This window comes from Tympanuchus pallidicinctus, unplaced genomic scaffold (genome assembly GCF_026119805.1).
Source record: "Tympanuchus pallidicinctus isolate F22 unplaced genomic scaffold, pur_lepc_1.0 scaffold7, whole genome shotgun sequence".
NCBI classification, from domain to species: Eukaryota; Metazoa; Chordata; class Aves; order Galliformes; family Phasianidae; genus Tympanuchus; species Tympanuchus pallidicinctus.
This window is the reverse complement of record NW_026294791.1, coordinates 23,484,421-23,502,388: the sequence shown is the minus strand read 5'-3', so window position 1 is coordinate 23,502,388 and position 17,968 is coordinate 23,484,421. Positions and strand designations below refer to the sequence as shown.

The 17,968-nt window shown below is 53.6% G+C and overlaps 2 protein-coding genes across 2 annotated transcripts; one reads left to right on the top strand and one right to left on the bottom strand.

The window, feature by feature from the left end:
- Nucleotides 1-1,801: 1,801 nt before the first annotated feature.
- On the bottom strand, nucleotides 1,802-4,814 carry MYOC (myocilin). The gene is made up of 3 exons (XM_052665626.1): nucleotides 3,773-4,814; nucleotides 3,200-3,319; nucleotides 1,802-3,058 (listed from the first exon to the last, which is right to left on the bottom strand). The coding sequence occupies exons 1-3, from the start codon at nucleotides 4,797-4,799 to the stop codon at nucleotides 2,274-2,276; spliced, it is 1,932 nt and encodes a 643-aa protein (XP_052521586.1). The 5' UTR covers nucleotides 4,800-4,814; the 3' UTR covers nucleotides 1,802-2,273.
- An 82-nt stretch (nucleotides 4,815-4,896) lies between these two features.
- Nucleotides 4,897-16,932, top strand: VAMP4 (vesicle associated membrane protein 4). Its single transcript, XM_052665627.1, has 7 exons — nucleotides 4,897-5,087; nucleotides 5,727-5,773; nucleotides 6,578-6,628; nucleotides 13,317-13,417; nucleotides 14,291-14,370; nucleotides 15,035-15,086; nucleotides 16,030-16,932. The coding sequence occupies exons 1-7, from the start codon at nucleotides 5,022-5,024 to the stop codon at nucleotides 16,056-16,058; spliced, it is 426 nt and encodes a 141-aa protein (XP_052521587.1). The 5' UTR covers nucleotides 4,897-5,021; the 3' UTR covers nucleotides 16,059-16,932.
- The last annotated feature ends 1,036 nt before the right edge of the window (nucleotides 16,933-17,968 follow it).

Below are 17,968 nucleotides of genomic sequence, written 5' to 3'. Positions count from 1 at the left end.
CCTGTTCCGAAAGACAGGAGCAGAGGGGTTGGTGTGAGTGGGGCCGGAGCCAGCAGCTCTGCTCAGCTCAATCTTTCTACTGGGCTTTGGGAGGGGAGGGAATCTCTGTGCTTGCTTTGAATAGCGTGCTAAGTCAATCTGTGTATTTACTGCTGCTCAGCTCAAGCCCGGCTTTCTGGAAATCCTGTGTACCTTGGCTCGTCTTCATTTATTTTCTTAGTCAATTAAATGACGGACTTCCCAGCCTGAAAAGCCCCCGGTGCTGGCATGGAATGGGAGGCCTGAATTCCTGGGCTCGGTCCGTCTGCTCCTTGTGCTGTTCCCTGAGCTCCACAGCGCATGGGAACAAACCGTCCCTTCATCCCAGTGGGGAGGAGCAAGCACACATGGGCCCCTCCACCCCAACTCTGTGGTCCTGAGCTCCTGCAATGCCTCTCACCTCAGCTTTGGGGACATCGAGTGGTGTCCCGTCCCTGCAGACAGCCAAAGTCAGGCTGGATGGGCTCTGAGCACCTGATGGAGCTGTGGGTGTCCCCGTTCATCACAGGGGAGTGGGACCTGATGGCCTTTAAGGCCTTTAAGGGTCCCTTCCACCTCAGTTCTATCTCCATCAGGCCATTCATCCCCAGGATGGGTTTCAGAGTGAGGCAGAGGGCTGCCCTAGAGGTGCGGACAGCAGTTCCCAAGGCCAGGAGTGCTGTGATGGACTGAAGTTTATTGCTGGCAGCTGTGCCTATACTGCATCCCCTCACCCTGCTGGCCCAGCTCTCGGCCCTCATACAGCGCCCAGCAGGTGTGCAGGGCAGGCATGGGGCTGCGGTCGATGGCAGAGTTGTTGCACTGCGCTGTTGGGAGCCACGGGAAGGCCTCAGCCCTGGGCTCGGCTTCTCTCAGGGTGGCGGTGGGCTGCTCCTCGATGCAGGTCTGTGTATGGAGCCGGGTGTTCCACAGCACGCAGGTGTTGCAGGCCTCAAAGCACTCGGGCTCCATGGAGGGGGCAGTGGAGGCTCCCGGCTCCTTCTGAAGGTCTGGCTCCTCATCCCTGGAGAAGATGGCGTAGCTGACGGAGAGTGGGGGGATGTGCTGCCTGTCCACCTCGCCGTAGTCCTGCAGTGAAGTGGCTGCCAGCCCTGGGGTGGCACAGAGGTGGCGGGAGCTGCAGGATATGGCCTCCCCAGGCTTGGACACCATGCAGAGGGAGCTGAGGCATCTCAACGCGACAGAGGCTTGCTGCAGGTCACGGGACTCTGAGCTACTTCCAGGCTTCATCATGGTGATGACGTGGGCACATCACTGCCAGGGGGACACCTTTGCCTGCACTGTTCTGCTATGCCCCAGCCCCACTGCAGGCCTGCGGGAGGAAAAGGGCACTCAGAGCCTCCAGGAGCCTGCCTGCAGCCAGAGGGGCAGCAAGTGCTGACACTTGTTGGGATGTATCCCATCCCTTGTGGGGCCTTTAAGGCAGAGCCCTCCACCCCAGGTGTTTTGCCAGGTGCTTTGGCCCCCAGCCCTCCGCACTCACCGGCATTGCAGGATGTGTGCGCTGCCTGGTTGTAGGAGTCACGTTGCCTTGGTGCCTGTGGCATCCCCTTGTCCACTGCCATTCTAGAATGGGACCGTGCTCTTGTCCCCCACCCTGGGGGTGGCAGCAGATGACCAGCACTGCTCAGCAAGGACAGAACACGGCACACTCCCGTCCCCCAAACCTGCCCCCCACCAGTCCCAAACTTGCCCCCTGTACCTTGTAATGATACATTTATTAAGCAAATCTCCAGCTTGGTTAGCAGTTGAAACTCAGACATTTGTTCTGATTTAGTACTGCAGCATTTATTGGAGTGTCTCCCCAAGTTGAGGGGGTAGCAAGCCTCCTACAGCCTTTCTACAATAAATAGTGATAAGTGTGGGCTCTGAAAGCAGCATGGGAGAGCTGCTGGCAAGGCGAGGTGAGACGAGGCCAGATGGGATAGGGGCAGTGCAGGGGCTCCTGGGCAACAGAGGGCCAGCATGGCTGAAGGTGCCCCCTCACCAGTCCGACTGTCCCAGCAGGAAGGCAGCCAGCAGCCTGCCCATATGAGCCCTGCCCGCTCCCAGCTCTGGGCTGGGAGGATGCTGGAGCAGGGTTGGGAACCACCAGCACCCACTCAGACCCACAAAGGCCAGACAGGGACGTGTCCACCGGCACAGCTCAGCCCTGGAGAAGCGCTTTGTTTCATGGAGCACAAAGGGATTTCTTCGCAGGAGGCGTCAGCAGGAGGCCGGGGGCTGGTCGGCGCTCAGGCGTGGGCAAGGCGCACAGGGTAGGCCACCATGTTGTAGCTGTCCCAGGCAAAGAGCCGCCGCTCCGCCGGGTTGTAGTCCACCATGCTGAGGTACTGGAAGCGGTTCTCGAAGGGGATGCTGAGGCTGCGGCTGGTACTGGTGGTCGTGTCGTAGGCAAAGTTGACGGTGGCATTGGGTGCAGAGTAGCTACTGACAGTGTACAGAGTCCCGCAGATGATGAAGGAGTTGGCCACCGACTGCTTGCGGATGTTGGTCTCCCAGGTGCGCCGGATCTCCAGCGTCTCAGGGTCCAGCTTGGAGAGGACGATGGCTCCCTTGGCCTTCTCGGTACTGTACACCACCCACAGCCCGGTCTCATCCACCGCCAGGTCGATGTCAGTGTAGCCACCCCACGAGTAGGGATACTGCCCATGGTAGCCAGCACCAGGCAGCTCCCGCTCGGCAGAGATGGCCTCAGCCCGCAGGTCGTAGCGAGCCAGCGCGCGGGAGCGGCGCGGCTGGAAGAAGAGCCCGCCACGATAGACGACAGCCCCGGTGCTCTCCAGGGGCCGTGGCAGGACGTGCACCTTGGCAGGATAGCCACGGGCCAGCTGCTCGGCCGCCTCGTACTGGAAGAGCTGGCGCACCTCCGTGCCCACCGTGTCCACGCGCCATGTGGTCTCCCGCGTGAAGGGCGCCACGGGCTCGGGGTCCTTCATCCACACCCCGTATTTGCCGGCAATGGTGTCGGCCCGGCCCAGCACCACCGGCTCCCCCACCCATGCCAGCTCGCCGCAGCCTGTGGTGACAGCAGGAGGGATGCATTAGGGCCGTGGTCACGCGGAACCCCGGGGCTCCCCCAGCCCCAGTTCTCCCCGATTCCCCTGCGATTCCCCACACCACTGCCCCAAGGCCCCCCAGCCCAGTCCCAGGGCTGTACCCGAGTCCTCAGCTCGCGGGCGGCCGAGCGCCGTCTCCTCCAGCAGCCGAGATGCAGGGAGCTCCGTCCTCTCCGACTTCAGCTCCTGGTAGCTGAGGGGCTCCGGTTCCCACCTGGAGGCTGCGGGGGGTCCAGGCAGCCAGGTGAACCCCAGCACCGAGCCCCCATCCCCCAAAAATGCTAACGTCTTTCTCAGGAGCCTGGTGCCCCGAGCTGGGGCACATCGGTGACCCAGGGCTGAAGGACACTGCCGACCGCGTCGTTCCCTCCCCAGGAGTTTTATTTCCCTTGGATGGACTCCCAGGGACCCCAGATTCATGTGTTCCTCCCCACGCAGAGGTGACCAGCCAACAGCCCAGGTATGGAGATGGGAAGAGGGTCTGGGGGTCCCCAGGCCAGGCGCTGTTCCTTACAGTGGGTGGGCACTGTTCTAAGGGGCGAAAGCAGATGCCCCAGGTGGGAGCACGGGCTGCAGGGTGGAGGGGGGGGACAAAGGGACCCGATGGCGTGGGGAGGATGTAGGATTTGGGGTGAGGAAGGGATGCCCACAGATTCCCATCCCCCAGCACTGACCTTTGCTGGCAGAGCGCGGAGCGTCGCGGCCAGGCACCCCGCCTGTGCCGGAGGGGCAGCGGGTGGCTCTGAGCCGGGCGATCTCCTGGGCGCTGCTCTCCAGCCGCCGGCCCAGCTCCTCTTTCTCCCTCTCCAACCTCCCCTTCTCCTCCTCCAGCCGCTCCTTGGCCCGCTGCAGCTCCTCGCAGCCCCCCGGGGCCGCTCGCTGAGGGCCTCGAGACCACACGCCACTCACATCAGCCCCCCTCGGCCCCGAGCCCCCCAAACCTCCCGCTCCCTCCAGGCGGTTCAGACGGGCGGTGAGCGCGGCCAGCTCCTCGCGCAGCTGGGCTACGCCGCCAGCCTCGGGGCAGCTGGCCTCGCCGGGGCTGGCTACCGTGAAGCTGTAGGTACATCGCCCACTGGCATCGTTGCCGCGCCGCAGCAGGGCCGCGGGGTCCCCGCTAGCGCTCAGGGCGAGGCCCCCCGCCAGCAGCAGCGGCAGCCAAGCACCCGGCATGGTCCCTCTCACCGCCCCGCGCTGCTCGCCCGCCTTTATAGGGCCGCGGGAACCTTCCAGATCCCCGCGCTCCCCCCGTGCCGCCCGCTGGCAAAGCTCCGGCAGCGTGCGGTGGCCGACGCCAAAATATTTGCGCGGCCGCGTGCCAGGGCTGCGGCGGGGAGGCGAGACCGGGGCCGGGGCGGCGGGGACCCCCGGGGGACCCCGGGCGCCGTACGGGGGGGCTCCGCGCCGCGCCATTCCCAGGCACCGGGGCCGCTCCCCGCACCGCCCCCCGTGGCGGCGCCGCTCCTGCCGGCGCCCATCGTCAGCTCGGGGCCGCGCGGCTGCCGGGCACGGGGGTCCCACAGCGCGCTTTTGTGAGTTGGAGAGGGGGAAGAAAAAGCAGGTGGAGAAGCGCCGAGGGGGAACGAGCCGGGGCCGGGAGGTGGAAATTTCCCCGCTGCGGAACGTTGGGTGCAGTTGGGCGCGGGGTGGGGCCGCACGCGGCCAGCCGGGCAGCGCTCCCGGGACCCCGTCGGCGGGCATCCCGCAGGCCGCGCCCACGACCGCAGGCCGCGCCCACGACCGCAGGCCACGCCCCTCCCGCCCGCGGTGGATCGCTCGGCTCTCTGCGGAGCGCAGAGCGGTCGATGGCGCAGCCCGGTTCCCGTCGCGGCGGCCATTTGCCGCCGGCCCGGCGCGCAGCCCGCTGAGGGGCCGTGCTCGTCCTCCAGGCGCTCCTCCCGGCCCCCTCCGCCGGCGGGGATCATGCCGCCCAAGTTCAAGCGGCACCTGAACGACGACGAGGTGACGGGCTCGGTGAAGAGCGAGCGGGTGAGTGCGGCCGGGCTCGCCGCGCTCCGCGGCGCCTGCAGCTTCGGCTCAGCCTGCGGGCGGAAGGGCCGAAGCGCGGCGTGCCGCGCAGGGCTGGCCGGGTGCTGCCGCGCGGTGCTCCTTATGTCTGCTGTCACCGCAGTCGGTGGTAGGCCCGTGTTACCGCGTGCCTGCGATGCGCGGGGCGGTTGGTCACGGCATGGCACCGCGCGTCACCCCTTGGGCCCAGAGCGCTTCCGTAGCTGGCCCGGGTGTGGATTCTGCCCGCTGTGTTGCAGTGCTGCCTGCTGCTGTGTCGTAGGGTGCGTTACTGGCACACGGGGTCAGGATCTGAACCTGCACAAACAGACCAGTTGGTAGAAATGCACTTTGGTTTATGAACGGTGCTGTAAGTGTTGCCCGGCTGTGGTTCAGGACATCGGTCTGTGCTTTGCAGAGCTGGCAAACGCCTCCTGGGTGCTCTGACTGCATGGAGGCATCTCTGCAGGGGGGAAACAGCACAGCTATCCGAAAAGTAGCACTGGTATTCTCACGAGGGGCCTCACCAGTGCCCTGTGCTTAGAAGATGCTGGTGGTGTCTTGAAGTCTGGAAGGTCGTGTGAAATGGCGGATGTTGATGGTGCTTTTCTTTTTTCACAGAGGAACCTTTTAGAGGAGGATTCAGATGAAGAGGAAGACTTTTTCTTGTGAGTTTCTGAACAGATGTAGGGCATATGATGTTCTAGCTGCCTAAAACACTAAGACTGGTAGGGCCAAATACCAAGAGTTGCTCCCTGCCAAATAGGTGGGAGCTTGCACCCTTATTTCCTTTGAGGTTACAGAGAGCTGATGGAGAAGGTCCAGAGGAGGGCCACGAAGATGATCAGGGGACTGGAGCAGCTCCCCTGCAAAGACAGGCTGAGGGAGCTGGGCTTGTTCAGCCTGGAGAAGAGAAGGCTGCGGGGTGACCTCATTGCAGCCTTTCAGTACCTAAAGGGAGCCTACAAACAGGAGGGGAGTCAACTCTTTGAAACGGCAGATAACTGCAGGACGAGGGGAAATGGTTTTAAGTTGAGGGAGGGGAGATTTAGATTGGATGTCAGGAGGAAGTTCTTTACCATGACAGTGGTGAGGTGCTGGAACAGCTGCCCAGAGAGGTTGTGGATGCCCCATCCCTGAGGTGTTCAAGGCCAGGTTGGATGGGGCCCTTGGCAGCCTGGTCTAGTATGAAATGGGGAGGCTGGTGCCCTGCATGTGGCAGGGGGGTTGGAGCTTCATGATCCTTGAGGTCCCTTCCAACCCTGGCCATTCTGCGATTTCCCAGAGCCTTGAAAGAAGAAATGTGACCTGTAGGAAACTGTGGTGCTCCATATGTTGAGGGACATGAGAGGAATGGGTGGGAGGCAAGAGAACCAGAAAATACTGGTTCCCTATTGTGTATCTTAGGTCTTTGATTTAAATGCATGTTTCATTGCATCTGCTATCATAATTCATGTCTTTTTCTATTGCAGGAGAGGGCCTTCCGGACCAAGATTTGGACCCAGAAATGACAAGATCAGGCAGTAAGTTCGTGTTCCTCTGTGTCGTTCAAGTAATACTTTATGCTGACATTACAAACTCCCGCTGCTCTGCTAACAGGGTATTTTTCTGTAGTTCTGAACAGGAATGTGGCTTGTGCTTTGTTTCACCTGATTGTAATTTCACATCCCACCTGTCCATAGATAAGGAAAATCGCGTTTGTGTCAAGTTATCAAGGAATTGTGCTTTAATAGCAGCAGAGGGGTAGAACTTTATCACAGCAGCATGGTGGAATTTCCAAAGGGCATGCTATATTTTAGTGATAATGTGGTAGAGGTGACCTGGAGATGAGCAGTGACTCAGTGGAGTTGAAGCAGCTGGAGAAACAGGAACCCTTTACAGCTGGAGCAGGATTATTGGCTATAACAGGGCAAGAGGAAGGGAGGAACACTGAATCCTCCAAGTGAGTCATTTCCTGGGTGATGCTTGTTCTGGGCTCTGATTAGCTCTGCTCTTTCCTAAAAGGGAAGTGATGGTGATACTTAATGGGAAGGACAGGGTACTTACAGGCCCTGTTTTGTGCTGTGTTGTTGCCTTTGCTGGCCTCCACAAAGGCAGAAGTCAGACTGATGACCACGCATTGATCAGTTGGGTTGTTTTGTTTATAGCCTTGGAGTTACTCTTCATTAGGAATGTTTTTTTCATGCCAGGAAGCAGGCAGTGCATCTCTGAGATGAGTCATTGGGAGCTAGTGTAAAATAGGCTCTTCTAGTTGAGACTTAATTAGGGAGAACTCTGAGTTTTACAAGCCCACAGTGAAGTGATTTAATAATGATATTTTAGGAGTTTGTGGATTTGAATTGAAATTCCTAACCAAAGGAGGCAAATGGATCTTTTCAGTCCAAAAAGCGAAGTTATTTAGGTCTAAGCAGGTTGGTTTGGCGGGGTTTGTTAGCACAAACATGTGGGTAGGGGTTGTTGTTTTGTTGTTGTTTTTATCTTTACGTGGAAATGGGCAGCTAATAAAATTCATCTTGGCTCCTTCTGTTCATGTTCTCTGCCCCTACGGTTCATTCACGGTCACTGGAGAGCAGTATGACTGAGATGGTGGTGGTGTGTTTTGGGATCTTCTTTGGAATTGCTACACACTATTCCATTTTCTGACCCTCTTTATTCAGTTTCTGACCTTCCTTGTCTTTCTTTGGCCTTCTCTGAACTGGACTTCAGTAAGTCTTTTGACGCTATCCCCCATAACAGCTGCATTATCTTGAGAGGCAAAGTGCACTTGGGTTACGCAGGAGATGGTGGGTTGGCTGCTGCGTTCTTTGTTTTCAGCAGGCCTGTGCTCCCTCTGGGGCATCAGGATGCTGCTGGTAGAGGTGCTCAGGTTGTTGCAGGAAGGCAGTGTGGATGCAGCCTTCCTTGTGTGGTGCTGCGCTGGTCTGAAGTGAGTGAGGATGATAGCTGTGAGTGGTGTCAGCTCTATAAAGGGTATGGAAGGGGAGTTGATGTCGGCCTCTTTATCCTCCTCTGCCAGAGGGAAATTGCAGATTGACTTCCTTCTTCCCTGCGTGGCAGAGAGGGACATGAGTTCTTCCCTTCCCACTGCATTGGTGAGGCAGAAGAGCCATGGGAGCTTTCAGAAAGCAGGGAGGTGAAGGTGAGCACTGCAGCTGTGAAGAGGAAGGAGAAAGATTCACCTACGAGCTGGTGGGTTTATAGCTGGGCACCAGTCACATCACAACATACACAGTGGCACAAGGCTGCTTGTCTGTTGAAGCTGATATAGGATATGTCCTTTGGGATCACAAGTGGCTACATCTAAGCTCCAGTATCTAGAGCGTGTACTATCTGTTAGTATCTATCTTCTGTTCTCATCAGTGTTTATTGCATCGTGTGGTAGTATCTTGCAGTATGCAGCAGCTTCTTGTTGTGTAGTTTATTCTTGAGTTTCTGATCAAACCAGCCCTTGTGCTGAATGAATTAATGCCTGTTTGTTTCTTTCTTCAGTGGAAGGGGAAAAGCAGGGTTGTGTTGCTACTGAAACACTACAAGGAAAAGACATTTTTAAGGAGGAATTTTTGAGTGTTTGGAGAGCTGAGGCATAGTTGGGCAAAGCCAGAGTGACTGGAGCTGTACGTTGCTGGAGGGAATGAGGTGTGAAGATGTGTGTAAAATGAAACTGGATACAGGACTGGGCAGTGGAAAAAGTAATGGAATCATGGGAGCAATGGTGGAGAACGTGTTGAATGTGATGGGCAAGACTGGAAACTTTACCTAGTGTCCTTGGCAATGAAGGGACATGGGTCAGTGTGGAGAGTCTGGCAGCAGAGACCCTCGAACCTGGCTTGGCTGCAGAAGGATGTGTTGGGGGGCATTGCAAACCTTGTAGGGGAAGGAGTGCTCATGGGCTTCACTAGGAGCTAGGTTGTGGTCCCTGTAGTTTTCTCATTGTGCTGACAGGGGTTACCAGCATCTCTGGCTCAGGGACTGCACCCCAGAGGCTCTGTCTGGCTACCAGCCCAGTGTTACTTCCTGGAGAGAGAAGAATCTGGGGATTGGCCTGATGGCAACAGTTGGCAGGAGCTTTCCTGGGCCTGGCTCTCATAGATAGATGGTAGATGGTAGATGGATGTGCTGTAGACCCATTCCATAATGCAGACTTTGCTTTGAAGGTATTGTTGTCATGCCTCCTTTCAAGGCTTCAAAGAGGCATCAACCACTTTGTTCCTCACAGCTGTGTTGAAGGAGCAACTTGGAAGCAGCCATTTGTGATGCAGTTCTGTGCTGACACCCCACGCTGAGGACAGCAGAGATGTGTGGGCAGCTGTGCTTTGCTGAGCACCGCCTCCTGCCTCTGCCCTGCCTGCACTGACTGGTCCTGTTGCCTTTTTCTGGGGTTACAGCCATGACAGGGGGATGTTCAGGTATAATTTGCACCAAAGTACACAACACTCTTAATACCATCGTGTTGCCTGGGGTGGAAAATAGACGTGTGTCATGCTGGCTGTAAACAGCCACCTTAGAGACAACAAGTAGCCTTGAGCAGCCCATCCTGTGGTGTGTGCATGGCCTGTTTACGATGCCTGAAGAATGCAGCACTGTTGTTCAGTCGCCACAACTGGCCTAGAGAGTTTTTCAGTAGCTAACTCGGTGTGTCCACAATGGAAAGGCTGCTGCTTCCCACGCTGGACGAGGCTGAGCACAAGTAGAGTCTGAACCCAGCTGAGTACTGGTGGATCTCTTCCTGCTGCTCTGACAGCGTGCACTTGCTGTCCTTGTTAAAAGCATATTGGCAGTCATTGGTTGGAAGGGCCATGTGAAATACTTTGTGCTTTTGTCTTGCTGGCAGATGTCTAGTCTACTTTATTTCTATTGGAAATCTAGCAGGAATTAAATATATGAAATGTGTCAAAACTCAACAGATCCTGAATGGGAAATATGCTTCACATTAGGCAATTTGTTCTTTCTTGCCAAATAAAACAAGAAAATATTTTCCAATTGATGTGACTTAAGTTTCCAACCTCAGGCGTGCCAAACTAATGTGAATTGATGCATAGGTTGTGCATCTTTCAGCCCCTTCGTGGAGAGGCTTTTCTTGTTTTGATGATAGGTGGGAGACTGTGGAAAGCAGGAATGGGCTGCTGGTGGTTGAGGCACTGTGTGGGACCCTGGAGATCAAAGTTTCATTCTCTGCTACAATCCCTTCCTGTTTTTTCCCTGGCTTTTCTCTTGCATCAGATTTCTGACAGTATCAGGGTGCTCAAACATGTGCTTTCCATGAGGGAAAACTATATATATCTATGGAAGTTTAGGCCTTGATTTCTCTGTCTCTCCATTCCCCATCTGTGAAACGTCTTACTTCTGCTAGCAGCATAGCAGGGCTGTGGCAGACACAGGCACGCAGCAGTTCTCCAGCACCTCAGGTCAAAAGAGGTGGGATGCTGAGGAGCCCCCTGGACCTCTTTAAATGCTGGGCACAGTAGGGTGGTTTAGCTTACAGACCTCTGCCCTACTTTGCCTGAAATACCTCTGGGTGCCCTGGCAGTGCAGCAGTACTTGTGTTGCACCGTGCAGGCTGTGGGGCACAGGTGGCACTACGCTGCACCGAGCCCTGGTGTGCTCCTGCTTGCTGGTTGTAGCAGGACAGTTTGCCTACAAATCTGTTGTGAGAGGAAATCTCTCTATTTTGAATCCAGTAAATGTTTTCAGAAATATTTACATACTAAGAACGTAGTCTTCTGCTTGTGAATCTGATGTTTAAATCCTCAGTTTTTGCCAAGTTGGCTTGCTTGGGGTAGCAGATGTTTCTTCTTCCCTCTCTCACCCCAGGCTCTGTCAAAGTTGCTTACAGCTCTGAGCTGGGACTTGTCTGTTGTGGTTGTGCCAAGGGGAAGAAATTCCCTTGCAGAACGTGCTTCCTATCTCATCACCCACTGCTCCAAAAGAGGAATGCAGGGTTGTGAATCCCTGTTTGGGCTGGACACTGTGACATGAGCTTCCTGCCCACGTGCTCGGTGCCACCTGTGCACACTTGCTGCTCACCTTTCAGAATGAGTGGTGGGTTGGGATAGGCTCAGGACAGGGTTCTGCTGGGAAAGGGCTGGGAATTTTCTGTGCCTTTTTCCTCCAGGTAGGAAGCTCCTAATGAAAGGCAGGAGCTGCTGCTGCACGCCATAGGAAAGGAACCTGCCTTCCCCATTAGGTGGATGCAGGGATAGACAGCGTGGGGAAGGCAGGTTCCTTTCCTATGGCATCCTGAGTACAATAAATTTCTTAGGTGTGCTTTTGAAATCCAGCATATGCTGTGTGAGGGCTGATGAGTCAGAAATTGGCTTTAGAGGGTTCCCCTGCCTGTTCCAACTGTAGAAGCTGCAGTGCAGAGGCACAGCGAAGCCTGACCTGCAGTGCTAAGGCATGAAGCCCCTTCATACTGCTGTTTGCAGCTCCGTGGAGCTTTGTGTGTGTGAAGCTTTCATATATTTTAGTGACTTTCCTTGCCTGTTTTTGGAAGGATAAGTGAACGTATGCCTTTCCATTGAAGCTGCTGTGGTGTGTTGTAGCTGTTCCTTGTGTGTGCATCTCAGTGCATACATCTCCTCGGTGAGAGGCACATAGCTGCTAGGGAGACAAGAGAATTAGGTCAGTGTGAACCAGAACTCAATGCCTTTTAATTAGAGACACAGCAGCTTCTATTTAGATAGAACTTTGGCCAGGGCTCAGGAACGGGGCCCTGCTCCTTGTTCTGCAGGGCCCCAGCCTTGGGCATGCTGCTCTGGATCTCCTTTGGCCCCATTTCTCCAGGCCGTGGTGCACATTATGCTGTTCTTTTCTTACCAGGTGCTCTGGGACTAGATGCCGTGCAATTGATCTTTAAGTGTTGAGTCTGCTGCTGCTGTAAATAAAACAAGAAAATAAATAATCATAAAAAATCCACTCTGCTTTGGCAAATAATGCCTTAGAATTTTGATATCTGAAAGATGCAGGTGGGGAGGAGACAGTTTGCAGTGACCCAAAGAGGAAGGAGGGTCGCTTGGGGAGCATGGGTGCAAATGCTGAAGTGGTAGTGTCCTCAAAGGGAAGAGCTGCCAGTGGTGAACACTCAGTGTGTTTCTAATATTTTTCAAGTATTGAAATATTTTAAAATCAGCGTAGCTTGAAGAGTGGAATGTAAGACTTGGTGCAGAGCGAGTGATCTGGAGCTATTTCTGTTTTGTTGCCTTGTGCGTGGGGTTGCCTCCAAGACATTGCTGTTCCCTCTTACTCTGTGGGATCGGTATGTCTCCGACGTACCCTATTGTCTCCCCAGGGCCCCGAGAAGTCTTTTATTTCTGTCTCCAGGAAAATACAAGTGTATCAGCTCCAAAATACAAACCGGACTGCAGCAGTATTTTTCCACCGGCAGAATTTTTCTCTCTCACCAGTGTGGCTTTTTTATGGAGTGAATAAATGCATTTATAATAACCCCGCGGGTACGATTTAGGCTACCGTTCACTGAAAGGACTACCCACGAGTTGTGTAACTGTGAGAAGATGGATTGTAATGAGTTGGTTCAGTTCACGTCAGCCATTTCTTTTCTGTCCTGTCGATGCCCCTGCCAGAGTGGGTTTCATTTAGCAGCTCAGTTTCTGGGCAGGGGAGCATATCTTGCTTTGATTCCGATCCAAGTGATTTAGCAAAGGTGCAGTGCTGAGTTCTGTAAAGTCTACAAAGATAAGGTGTGATTATTTTTTCTATTTTTTCCCCTCTTTGATGTGAACTCCTCTACAGCAGAGGCACCCACCCACAGTGTCTTTTCTAGCTGCAGGGTTTCCACCAGTCCAACTGCAGAGCATTTTGATGTTCCAGCTCTGCACTGAAGCTGTATAGTTTAAATTCACAGACAGATGAGTACTTGTGAAGGTGGTTGCCACACACATCATGTGTTTGCATTGCTATGCCTGCCCCCGATGGGAAGGTACCCCACTTGTGCTGACTTCCTAAGACTCTCTTAGAGCCCCTTGCATTCCTCTGCACTGTCTGGGATTGCCAGACATCCACCCCACACAGTGCCATGCCTCTCAATTTTCTCAGCATCCCATCGGCCTCCCTCCGCTGTTGTCCCCTTCGATTTTTACCAGAGCTCCCCAGACCCCATCACGTGCAGCTCAGAGTGAGGGCTGGTGCTGCACTGTGCAGCTGATGGGGTGTGCTTGCTGCTGCTCATGCTGCTTTTGCTTTGCTCTGCTCTAGTGTCCAGAACCAGGTGGATGAAGTCATCGATGTTATGCAGGAGAACATCACAAAGGTGATTGAAAGAGGCGAGCGGCTGGATGACCTGCAGGATAAATCAGGTGTGATGATAAATGCTCTGCTGTCTTATCCCTTTCCCTGCACCTCTTCCTCACAGCTGGACCAGGTTATCTGATTTCAGCTCAGAAAGTATCCAGTGACAGAGATAGGCTTGTATGTCTTTTCTGCTTGGGAGTGGTTTCCCGGCCTTGGGCTGCAGAGCTAGCTTTATGCCTCCAGGTTCTACTTTCCACCTTCTACTGCTGTCCTGCACAGCCCCAGCCCATGCTTACTGATGTCTGTAGATCACCCACTGGTACCTCACCCTGGTGTGGTTGTGTCATGGTTCTATATTTGAACAGGTTGGTTGCTCAGCAGCCTTTGTGTAAGGCTCTAACCACCCCTTGGGAATCAGTCCCTCCTCTCCCACTGCAGCTGCCCGTTGGGCTCCTTTTGCATACTCAGCATCCAGCTGGTGCTCAGCCACCCAGGTTTACCCCTGTGCTCAGCATAGCCCAGTGTGTTGTCACTGCAGTGATGTGAAGTCAGCCTTGGAAAAGATTTAGGCTTGGAAATACCCAGGCTTTAGTTTGGAGGCATTTGGATGCTGTGACCTAGTTGGTCCTTCAATCTAATGTAGGTTGGTCTGCATCATGTCAGCCCTGAGCACTTCGGCCATCTGCTGCTTGCTGGCTTGCAAAATGAATTCCTTTCCTCAGAGGGCAGCCAGGACAAAGGGGGCTCAGTAGAACCACAGGTCTGTGTGCTCCCTGGCAAGGGGCGTCCTGTTGGCATCCCCTGTGGCTATGTGGAATCACACTGCAGTTGGTCTTCTCCCTTATTGCCAAGTTTGCTGCTTGAAACTAAGTGGGGTTTGTGGGATGAGTGATAGACTGTGTGCACTACTGAACTGCCTCTATTTTTTCCTTCAACAGAGAGTTTATCAGACAATGCAACAGCATTTAGCAACAGAGCCAAACAGCTTCGAAGGCAGATGTGGTGGCGAGGCTGCAAGGTGAGCAAGAACTGGAATGATTTTCTTCACACAGGTCCTTTAGCCTCTGGGCCAAACAACAGAGTCAGTTTGTGTGCCAGGAGTGCCACAAGGGAGCAATTTAAGCTAGAGAGAAACTGCCTGTCCTGTTGGTTTGTTGTAATAGTGTGAACAGTGCAAGCTTGAGTGCCTTGGAGGCACACATGGAGGTGGTGCAGCTGGTATAGGAGCCATCTGGAGGTATCTCATGCTTGCTCCCTAGGGATCTTGGATTCAGTTAGCCAGGCTGGATGCTGGCTGTGTGAGATGAGGAAGGATGTGGTGATCCTGGCAAGATGATTTGAAGCCATTCTCCCTCCTGAGCTGGCTGCTTGTGCTCTGCAAGGGAGAGCATCTGAGCTTTGAATTGGCTCCCTCTCCCTATTTCTTCTGATGGAGACTGATCTGTCCAGGCCAAGGCATCCCTTCTCTGCAGAGTCAGGAAGGCATCATATTGGGGCTTTCTGCTAAGTTTGTGTACAGCAATTTCCAGACATATTTCTCAGCAGAAATTTGTCATGAGAAGTTTCTGGCTGCTTGAAAGTAGGTACTGGTGGAAAAAAGAGTTTAAGCATTTTTCTAGCTGAAAAGATGCAGGAGCTGCACAGGGTGCCACATGTAACACGTGTCTGTGCTCCTCTTGCAGATGAAAGCAATCATAGCGCTGGTGGCCATCGTCCTCCTGCTCGTGATCATCAGTGAGTAGCTCCAGGTCACCCCATTCATTCTAGCACTGAAATTCTCATTGCACTGCACACTGAGTGACACTGTTGCTGTTGTCCCTCAGGGCAGAGCATCTGAGTTCCTCCCATTGGGCTTCACTCTATTCAGTAGTTATAACTGGTGTCTGTAGCCCGCACCGTGCTTCTCTTCTTCAAAGCTTAAATGTACATGCAGAGGAGCAAGCTCAAGCCAAGTCGTATGGGCTGTTGCCAACACTGTACTGATAGAGGGTTGGCACAGGTCAATGCCAAGGCTGTGTGGCTGGTAAGAGTAGGTAGAAAGGTTTCAGACCAGAGCAGTGTCTTCCAAACACCTCTCCATGTCTATCAGCCGTTTTGCAATAGGCCTGCTTCCAGAAAGTGCTCCTTCCTAAAGGAGCCAGGCTGCTTCATTTTCTACGTAACAGGTAATAACGAGAGCATGTTTCTTCTGGAGATGGGGGATGGGAAGTAATTCAGCACTCTGCGTGCTAAAGGACATGCCCCAGGGGTTCAGGCAGCCCTGCACAGTAGTGCAGCTTTTCTGTGCCACTGGGTCTGGAGGGTTTTCCTCCCGCTGACTGTTGTTGGAGGCATCTCTGTAACAGTTCTTGTGCTGCCCTCCAGCAAAATCCTCATGGCCTGTTGTCCTGCTGATGCACAGCTAGGAGCAGGAGAAGCAGAGCTGGCAGCAAAGAGAGACTGATGGAAAATCCCATCTGGTTTAATTTTGGGAAGCTGGAAGGAGATGAAGGTGGCAGGAAATGTTGTCTAGCATGTGTGCTGGCAGCTGCTTGCATTGGCTCGAGCTTGAAGACACACTTTCCCTTGTGGCTGCTTGGTGTTTGTCACCGCAGGGATGAGGGGTTTTCTCTCTATCAGTGTCACTGTTGCACGTGAAGGTGTTTGGCTGAGAGCCTGTTTGTGTTTTGTTTTCCAGTACCCATAGTCCTGAAGTACCATACCTGATGGTGGGTCAGCTGGAGGCTTCGGTGGAGCTGGCTGTGAGATAAACAAACTGCTGTGTAACTTAAGTGAGATATCTGTATATAGCTTTAAAGTTGTTTTTCTCCAAGGAGCAAGGAGGCAGCGGCGGCAAGTAGCCAGTTCTAACAGAGCATTTTGAGAACTGCCAACTGACCCTTTCTTATTTTATTTTTTTTTCTTTGGTCAAGTACCTGCTCCTGCTGCCAGACTTTTATAACAGAAGATCCATTTCCCAAACTGCCTGCTTTGTGGAATGCTGAGTCTCTGATTTGGAGCCATCTACTTGCCACTGCGGTTTATCTGTATATATGGTTGAGTTGTAAAAATACTTCAAATTTGAGCAGTTCCTTGCTTCCTGCTGTGGAAGGCAGAGGGGACTCTGTCTTTTCATCGGGGTGAAGGAGGAGAAGAATATCTAGGGAAACACACCATTATGTTCCAGGAGACCGACCCTTCTGTGGAGAACTGTAAGGGTATTGTTTTTCTCATGTTACAAAAGAAAAAAAATAATAGTTAAGTTTTACAATCCATGGGAATGCACAAGCTCAGTGTTTTCAGTATTGCTGCTTACAGATGTGACTAAAGACATTCCAGTAAACCTATTTTTGACTGTACATGTGAAGTTACTGCACTTGCCTTCTCTCAACTGCTGGGAATCCCCAGGAACGGAGCTGTGTTGGTGTTTTCATAACCAGAAGGAAGAAGCATGTAAAGGCCAGCTCTCTGTTATCCCAGTGATACAAGACGCAGCGGGAAGATGGCAACTGTCCTTATATCGGCCCAGAATAAACCAAGCCCACTTTATAGTGAGAGCCCTTCACCTTGGTGCTGTCAGTGGTGGTGGTTGTGAATGCCAGCTTGTTTTGTTTCCTTGCAACCGAGTGGGGCAGGGGCTGTGTCCAAGCCTGGCAATTTGGTGTGGTGTGGGCTGTAGTGCTGGACTAAATGGGAGTGAATGTCCTCCATCCACAGGTAGGACTGTTTTGGCACAAGAGCCATGAGTCCCCTTCTGTTTGACTGCAGCTTGGTCTCAGGCACTGATGGCATTTCTGTCTGCACTTTATCTTGTGACCCTAGTTCCTTCCTGCACTGAGCCTAGAACTTCAGCTGAAATCACTCTCCTGTTTTTTCTCACTCTCCTGGTTCTTGTGCTGTTTCTTTTCTGCTGACGAGAGGAACATTGTCCTTCCTAGTCTGTGTCTGAAGGAATTTTACTGGGGCAGAAGGGGAAATAGTGCCCCCGAGAATTTCTTATGCCACCACCCAGCCTTCCCTTATGGACCTGCCCCCAGGACCTCATGCACAGTTTCCACCTGAGTGGTGGTGCTGCTCCATGCAGAGAAGAGGATTAGAAGTGAGCACAGCAGGCTGGAGTGCTAGATGTGATTACAAGCTCTACTTACTCTGCTTGTGTATAAATAGTGCTTTTCCCTTTTGTGTGCCTTGTTCACTCCAGGTGGGAATCAGAAAGCCAAGCTGGGTTTTTCCTCCTAACGCGTTGCCACGTTTTTTAGATCCTGAGGGCAAAACCATACATTCAATGGAAGAGGTAAAAATCACCCAGGCTATGCCTTTGGCTGCTTTCCAGCTGCAAAAGATTGAGAGGGTAGATGAAGGGGGATTTTGTCTGTATTCAGCAGGGCTGCAAGACTCACTGGAGTATTGGGGGCCTTTTCCTGCCAGCTGGAAAGTGAGAAGCAGCACTGTGAGCCCATGTTATGACTATGCTTTGCCTGCTCTTTTGCTGCCTGTGAGGGGCAGGTTTTACTGTTGAAGGCCCTATTGGCACCTCTGGCATTCTCTTTAGGACTCATCTTGCACGTGCTGCTGCTACTTACAGAAGGACCTAGATGCTGCAAGAATGTGTCAGGACTTCACATCCATCCTGAGCT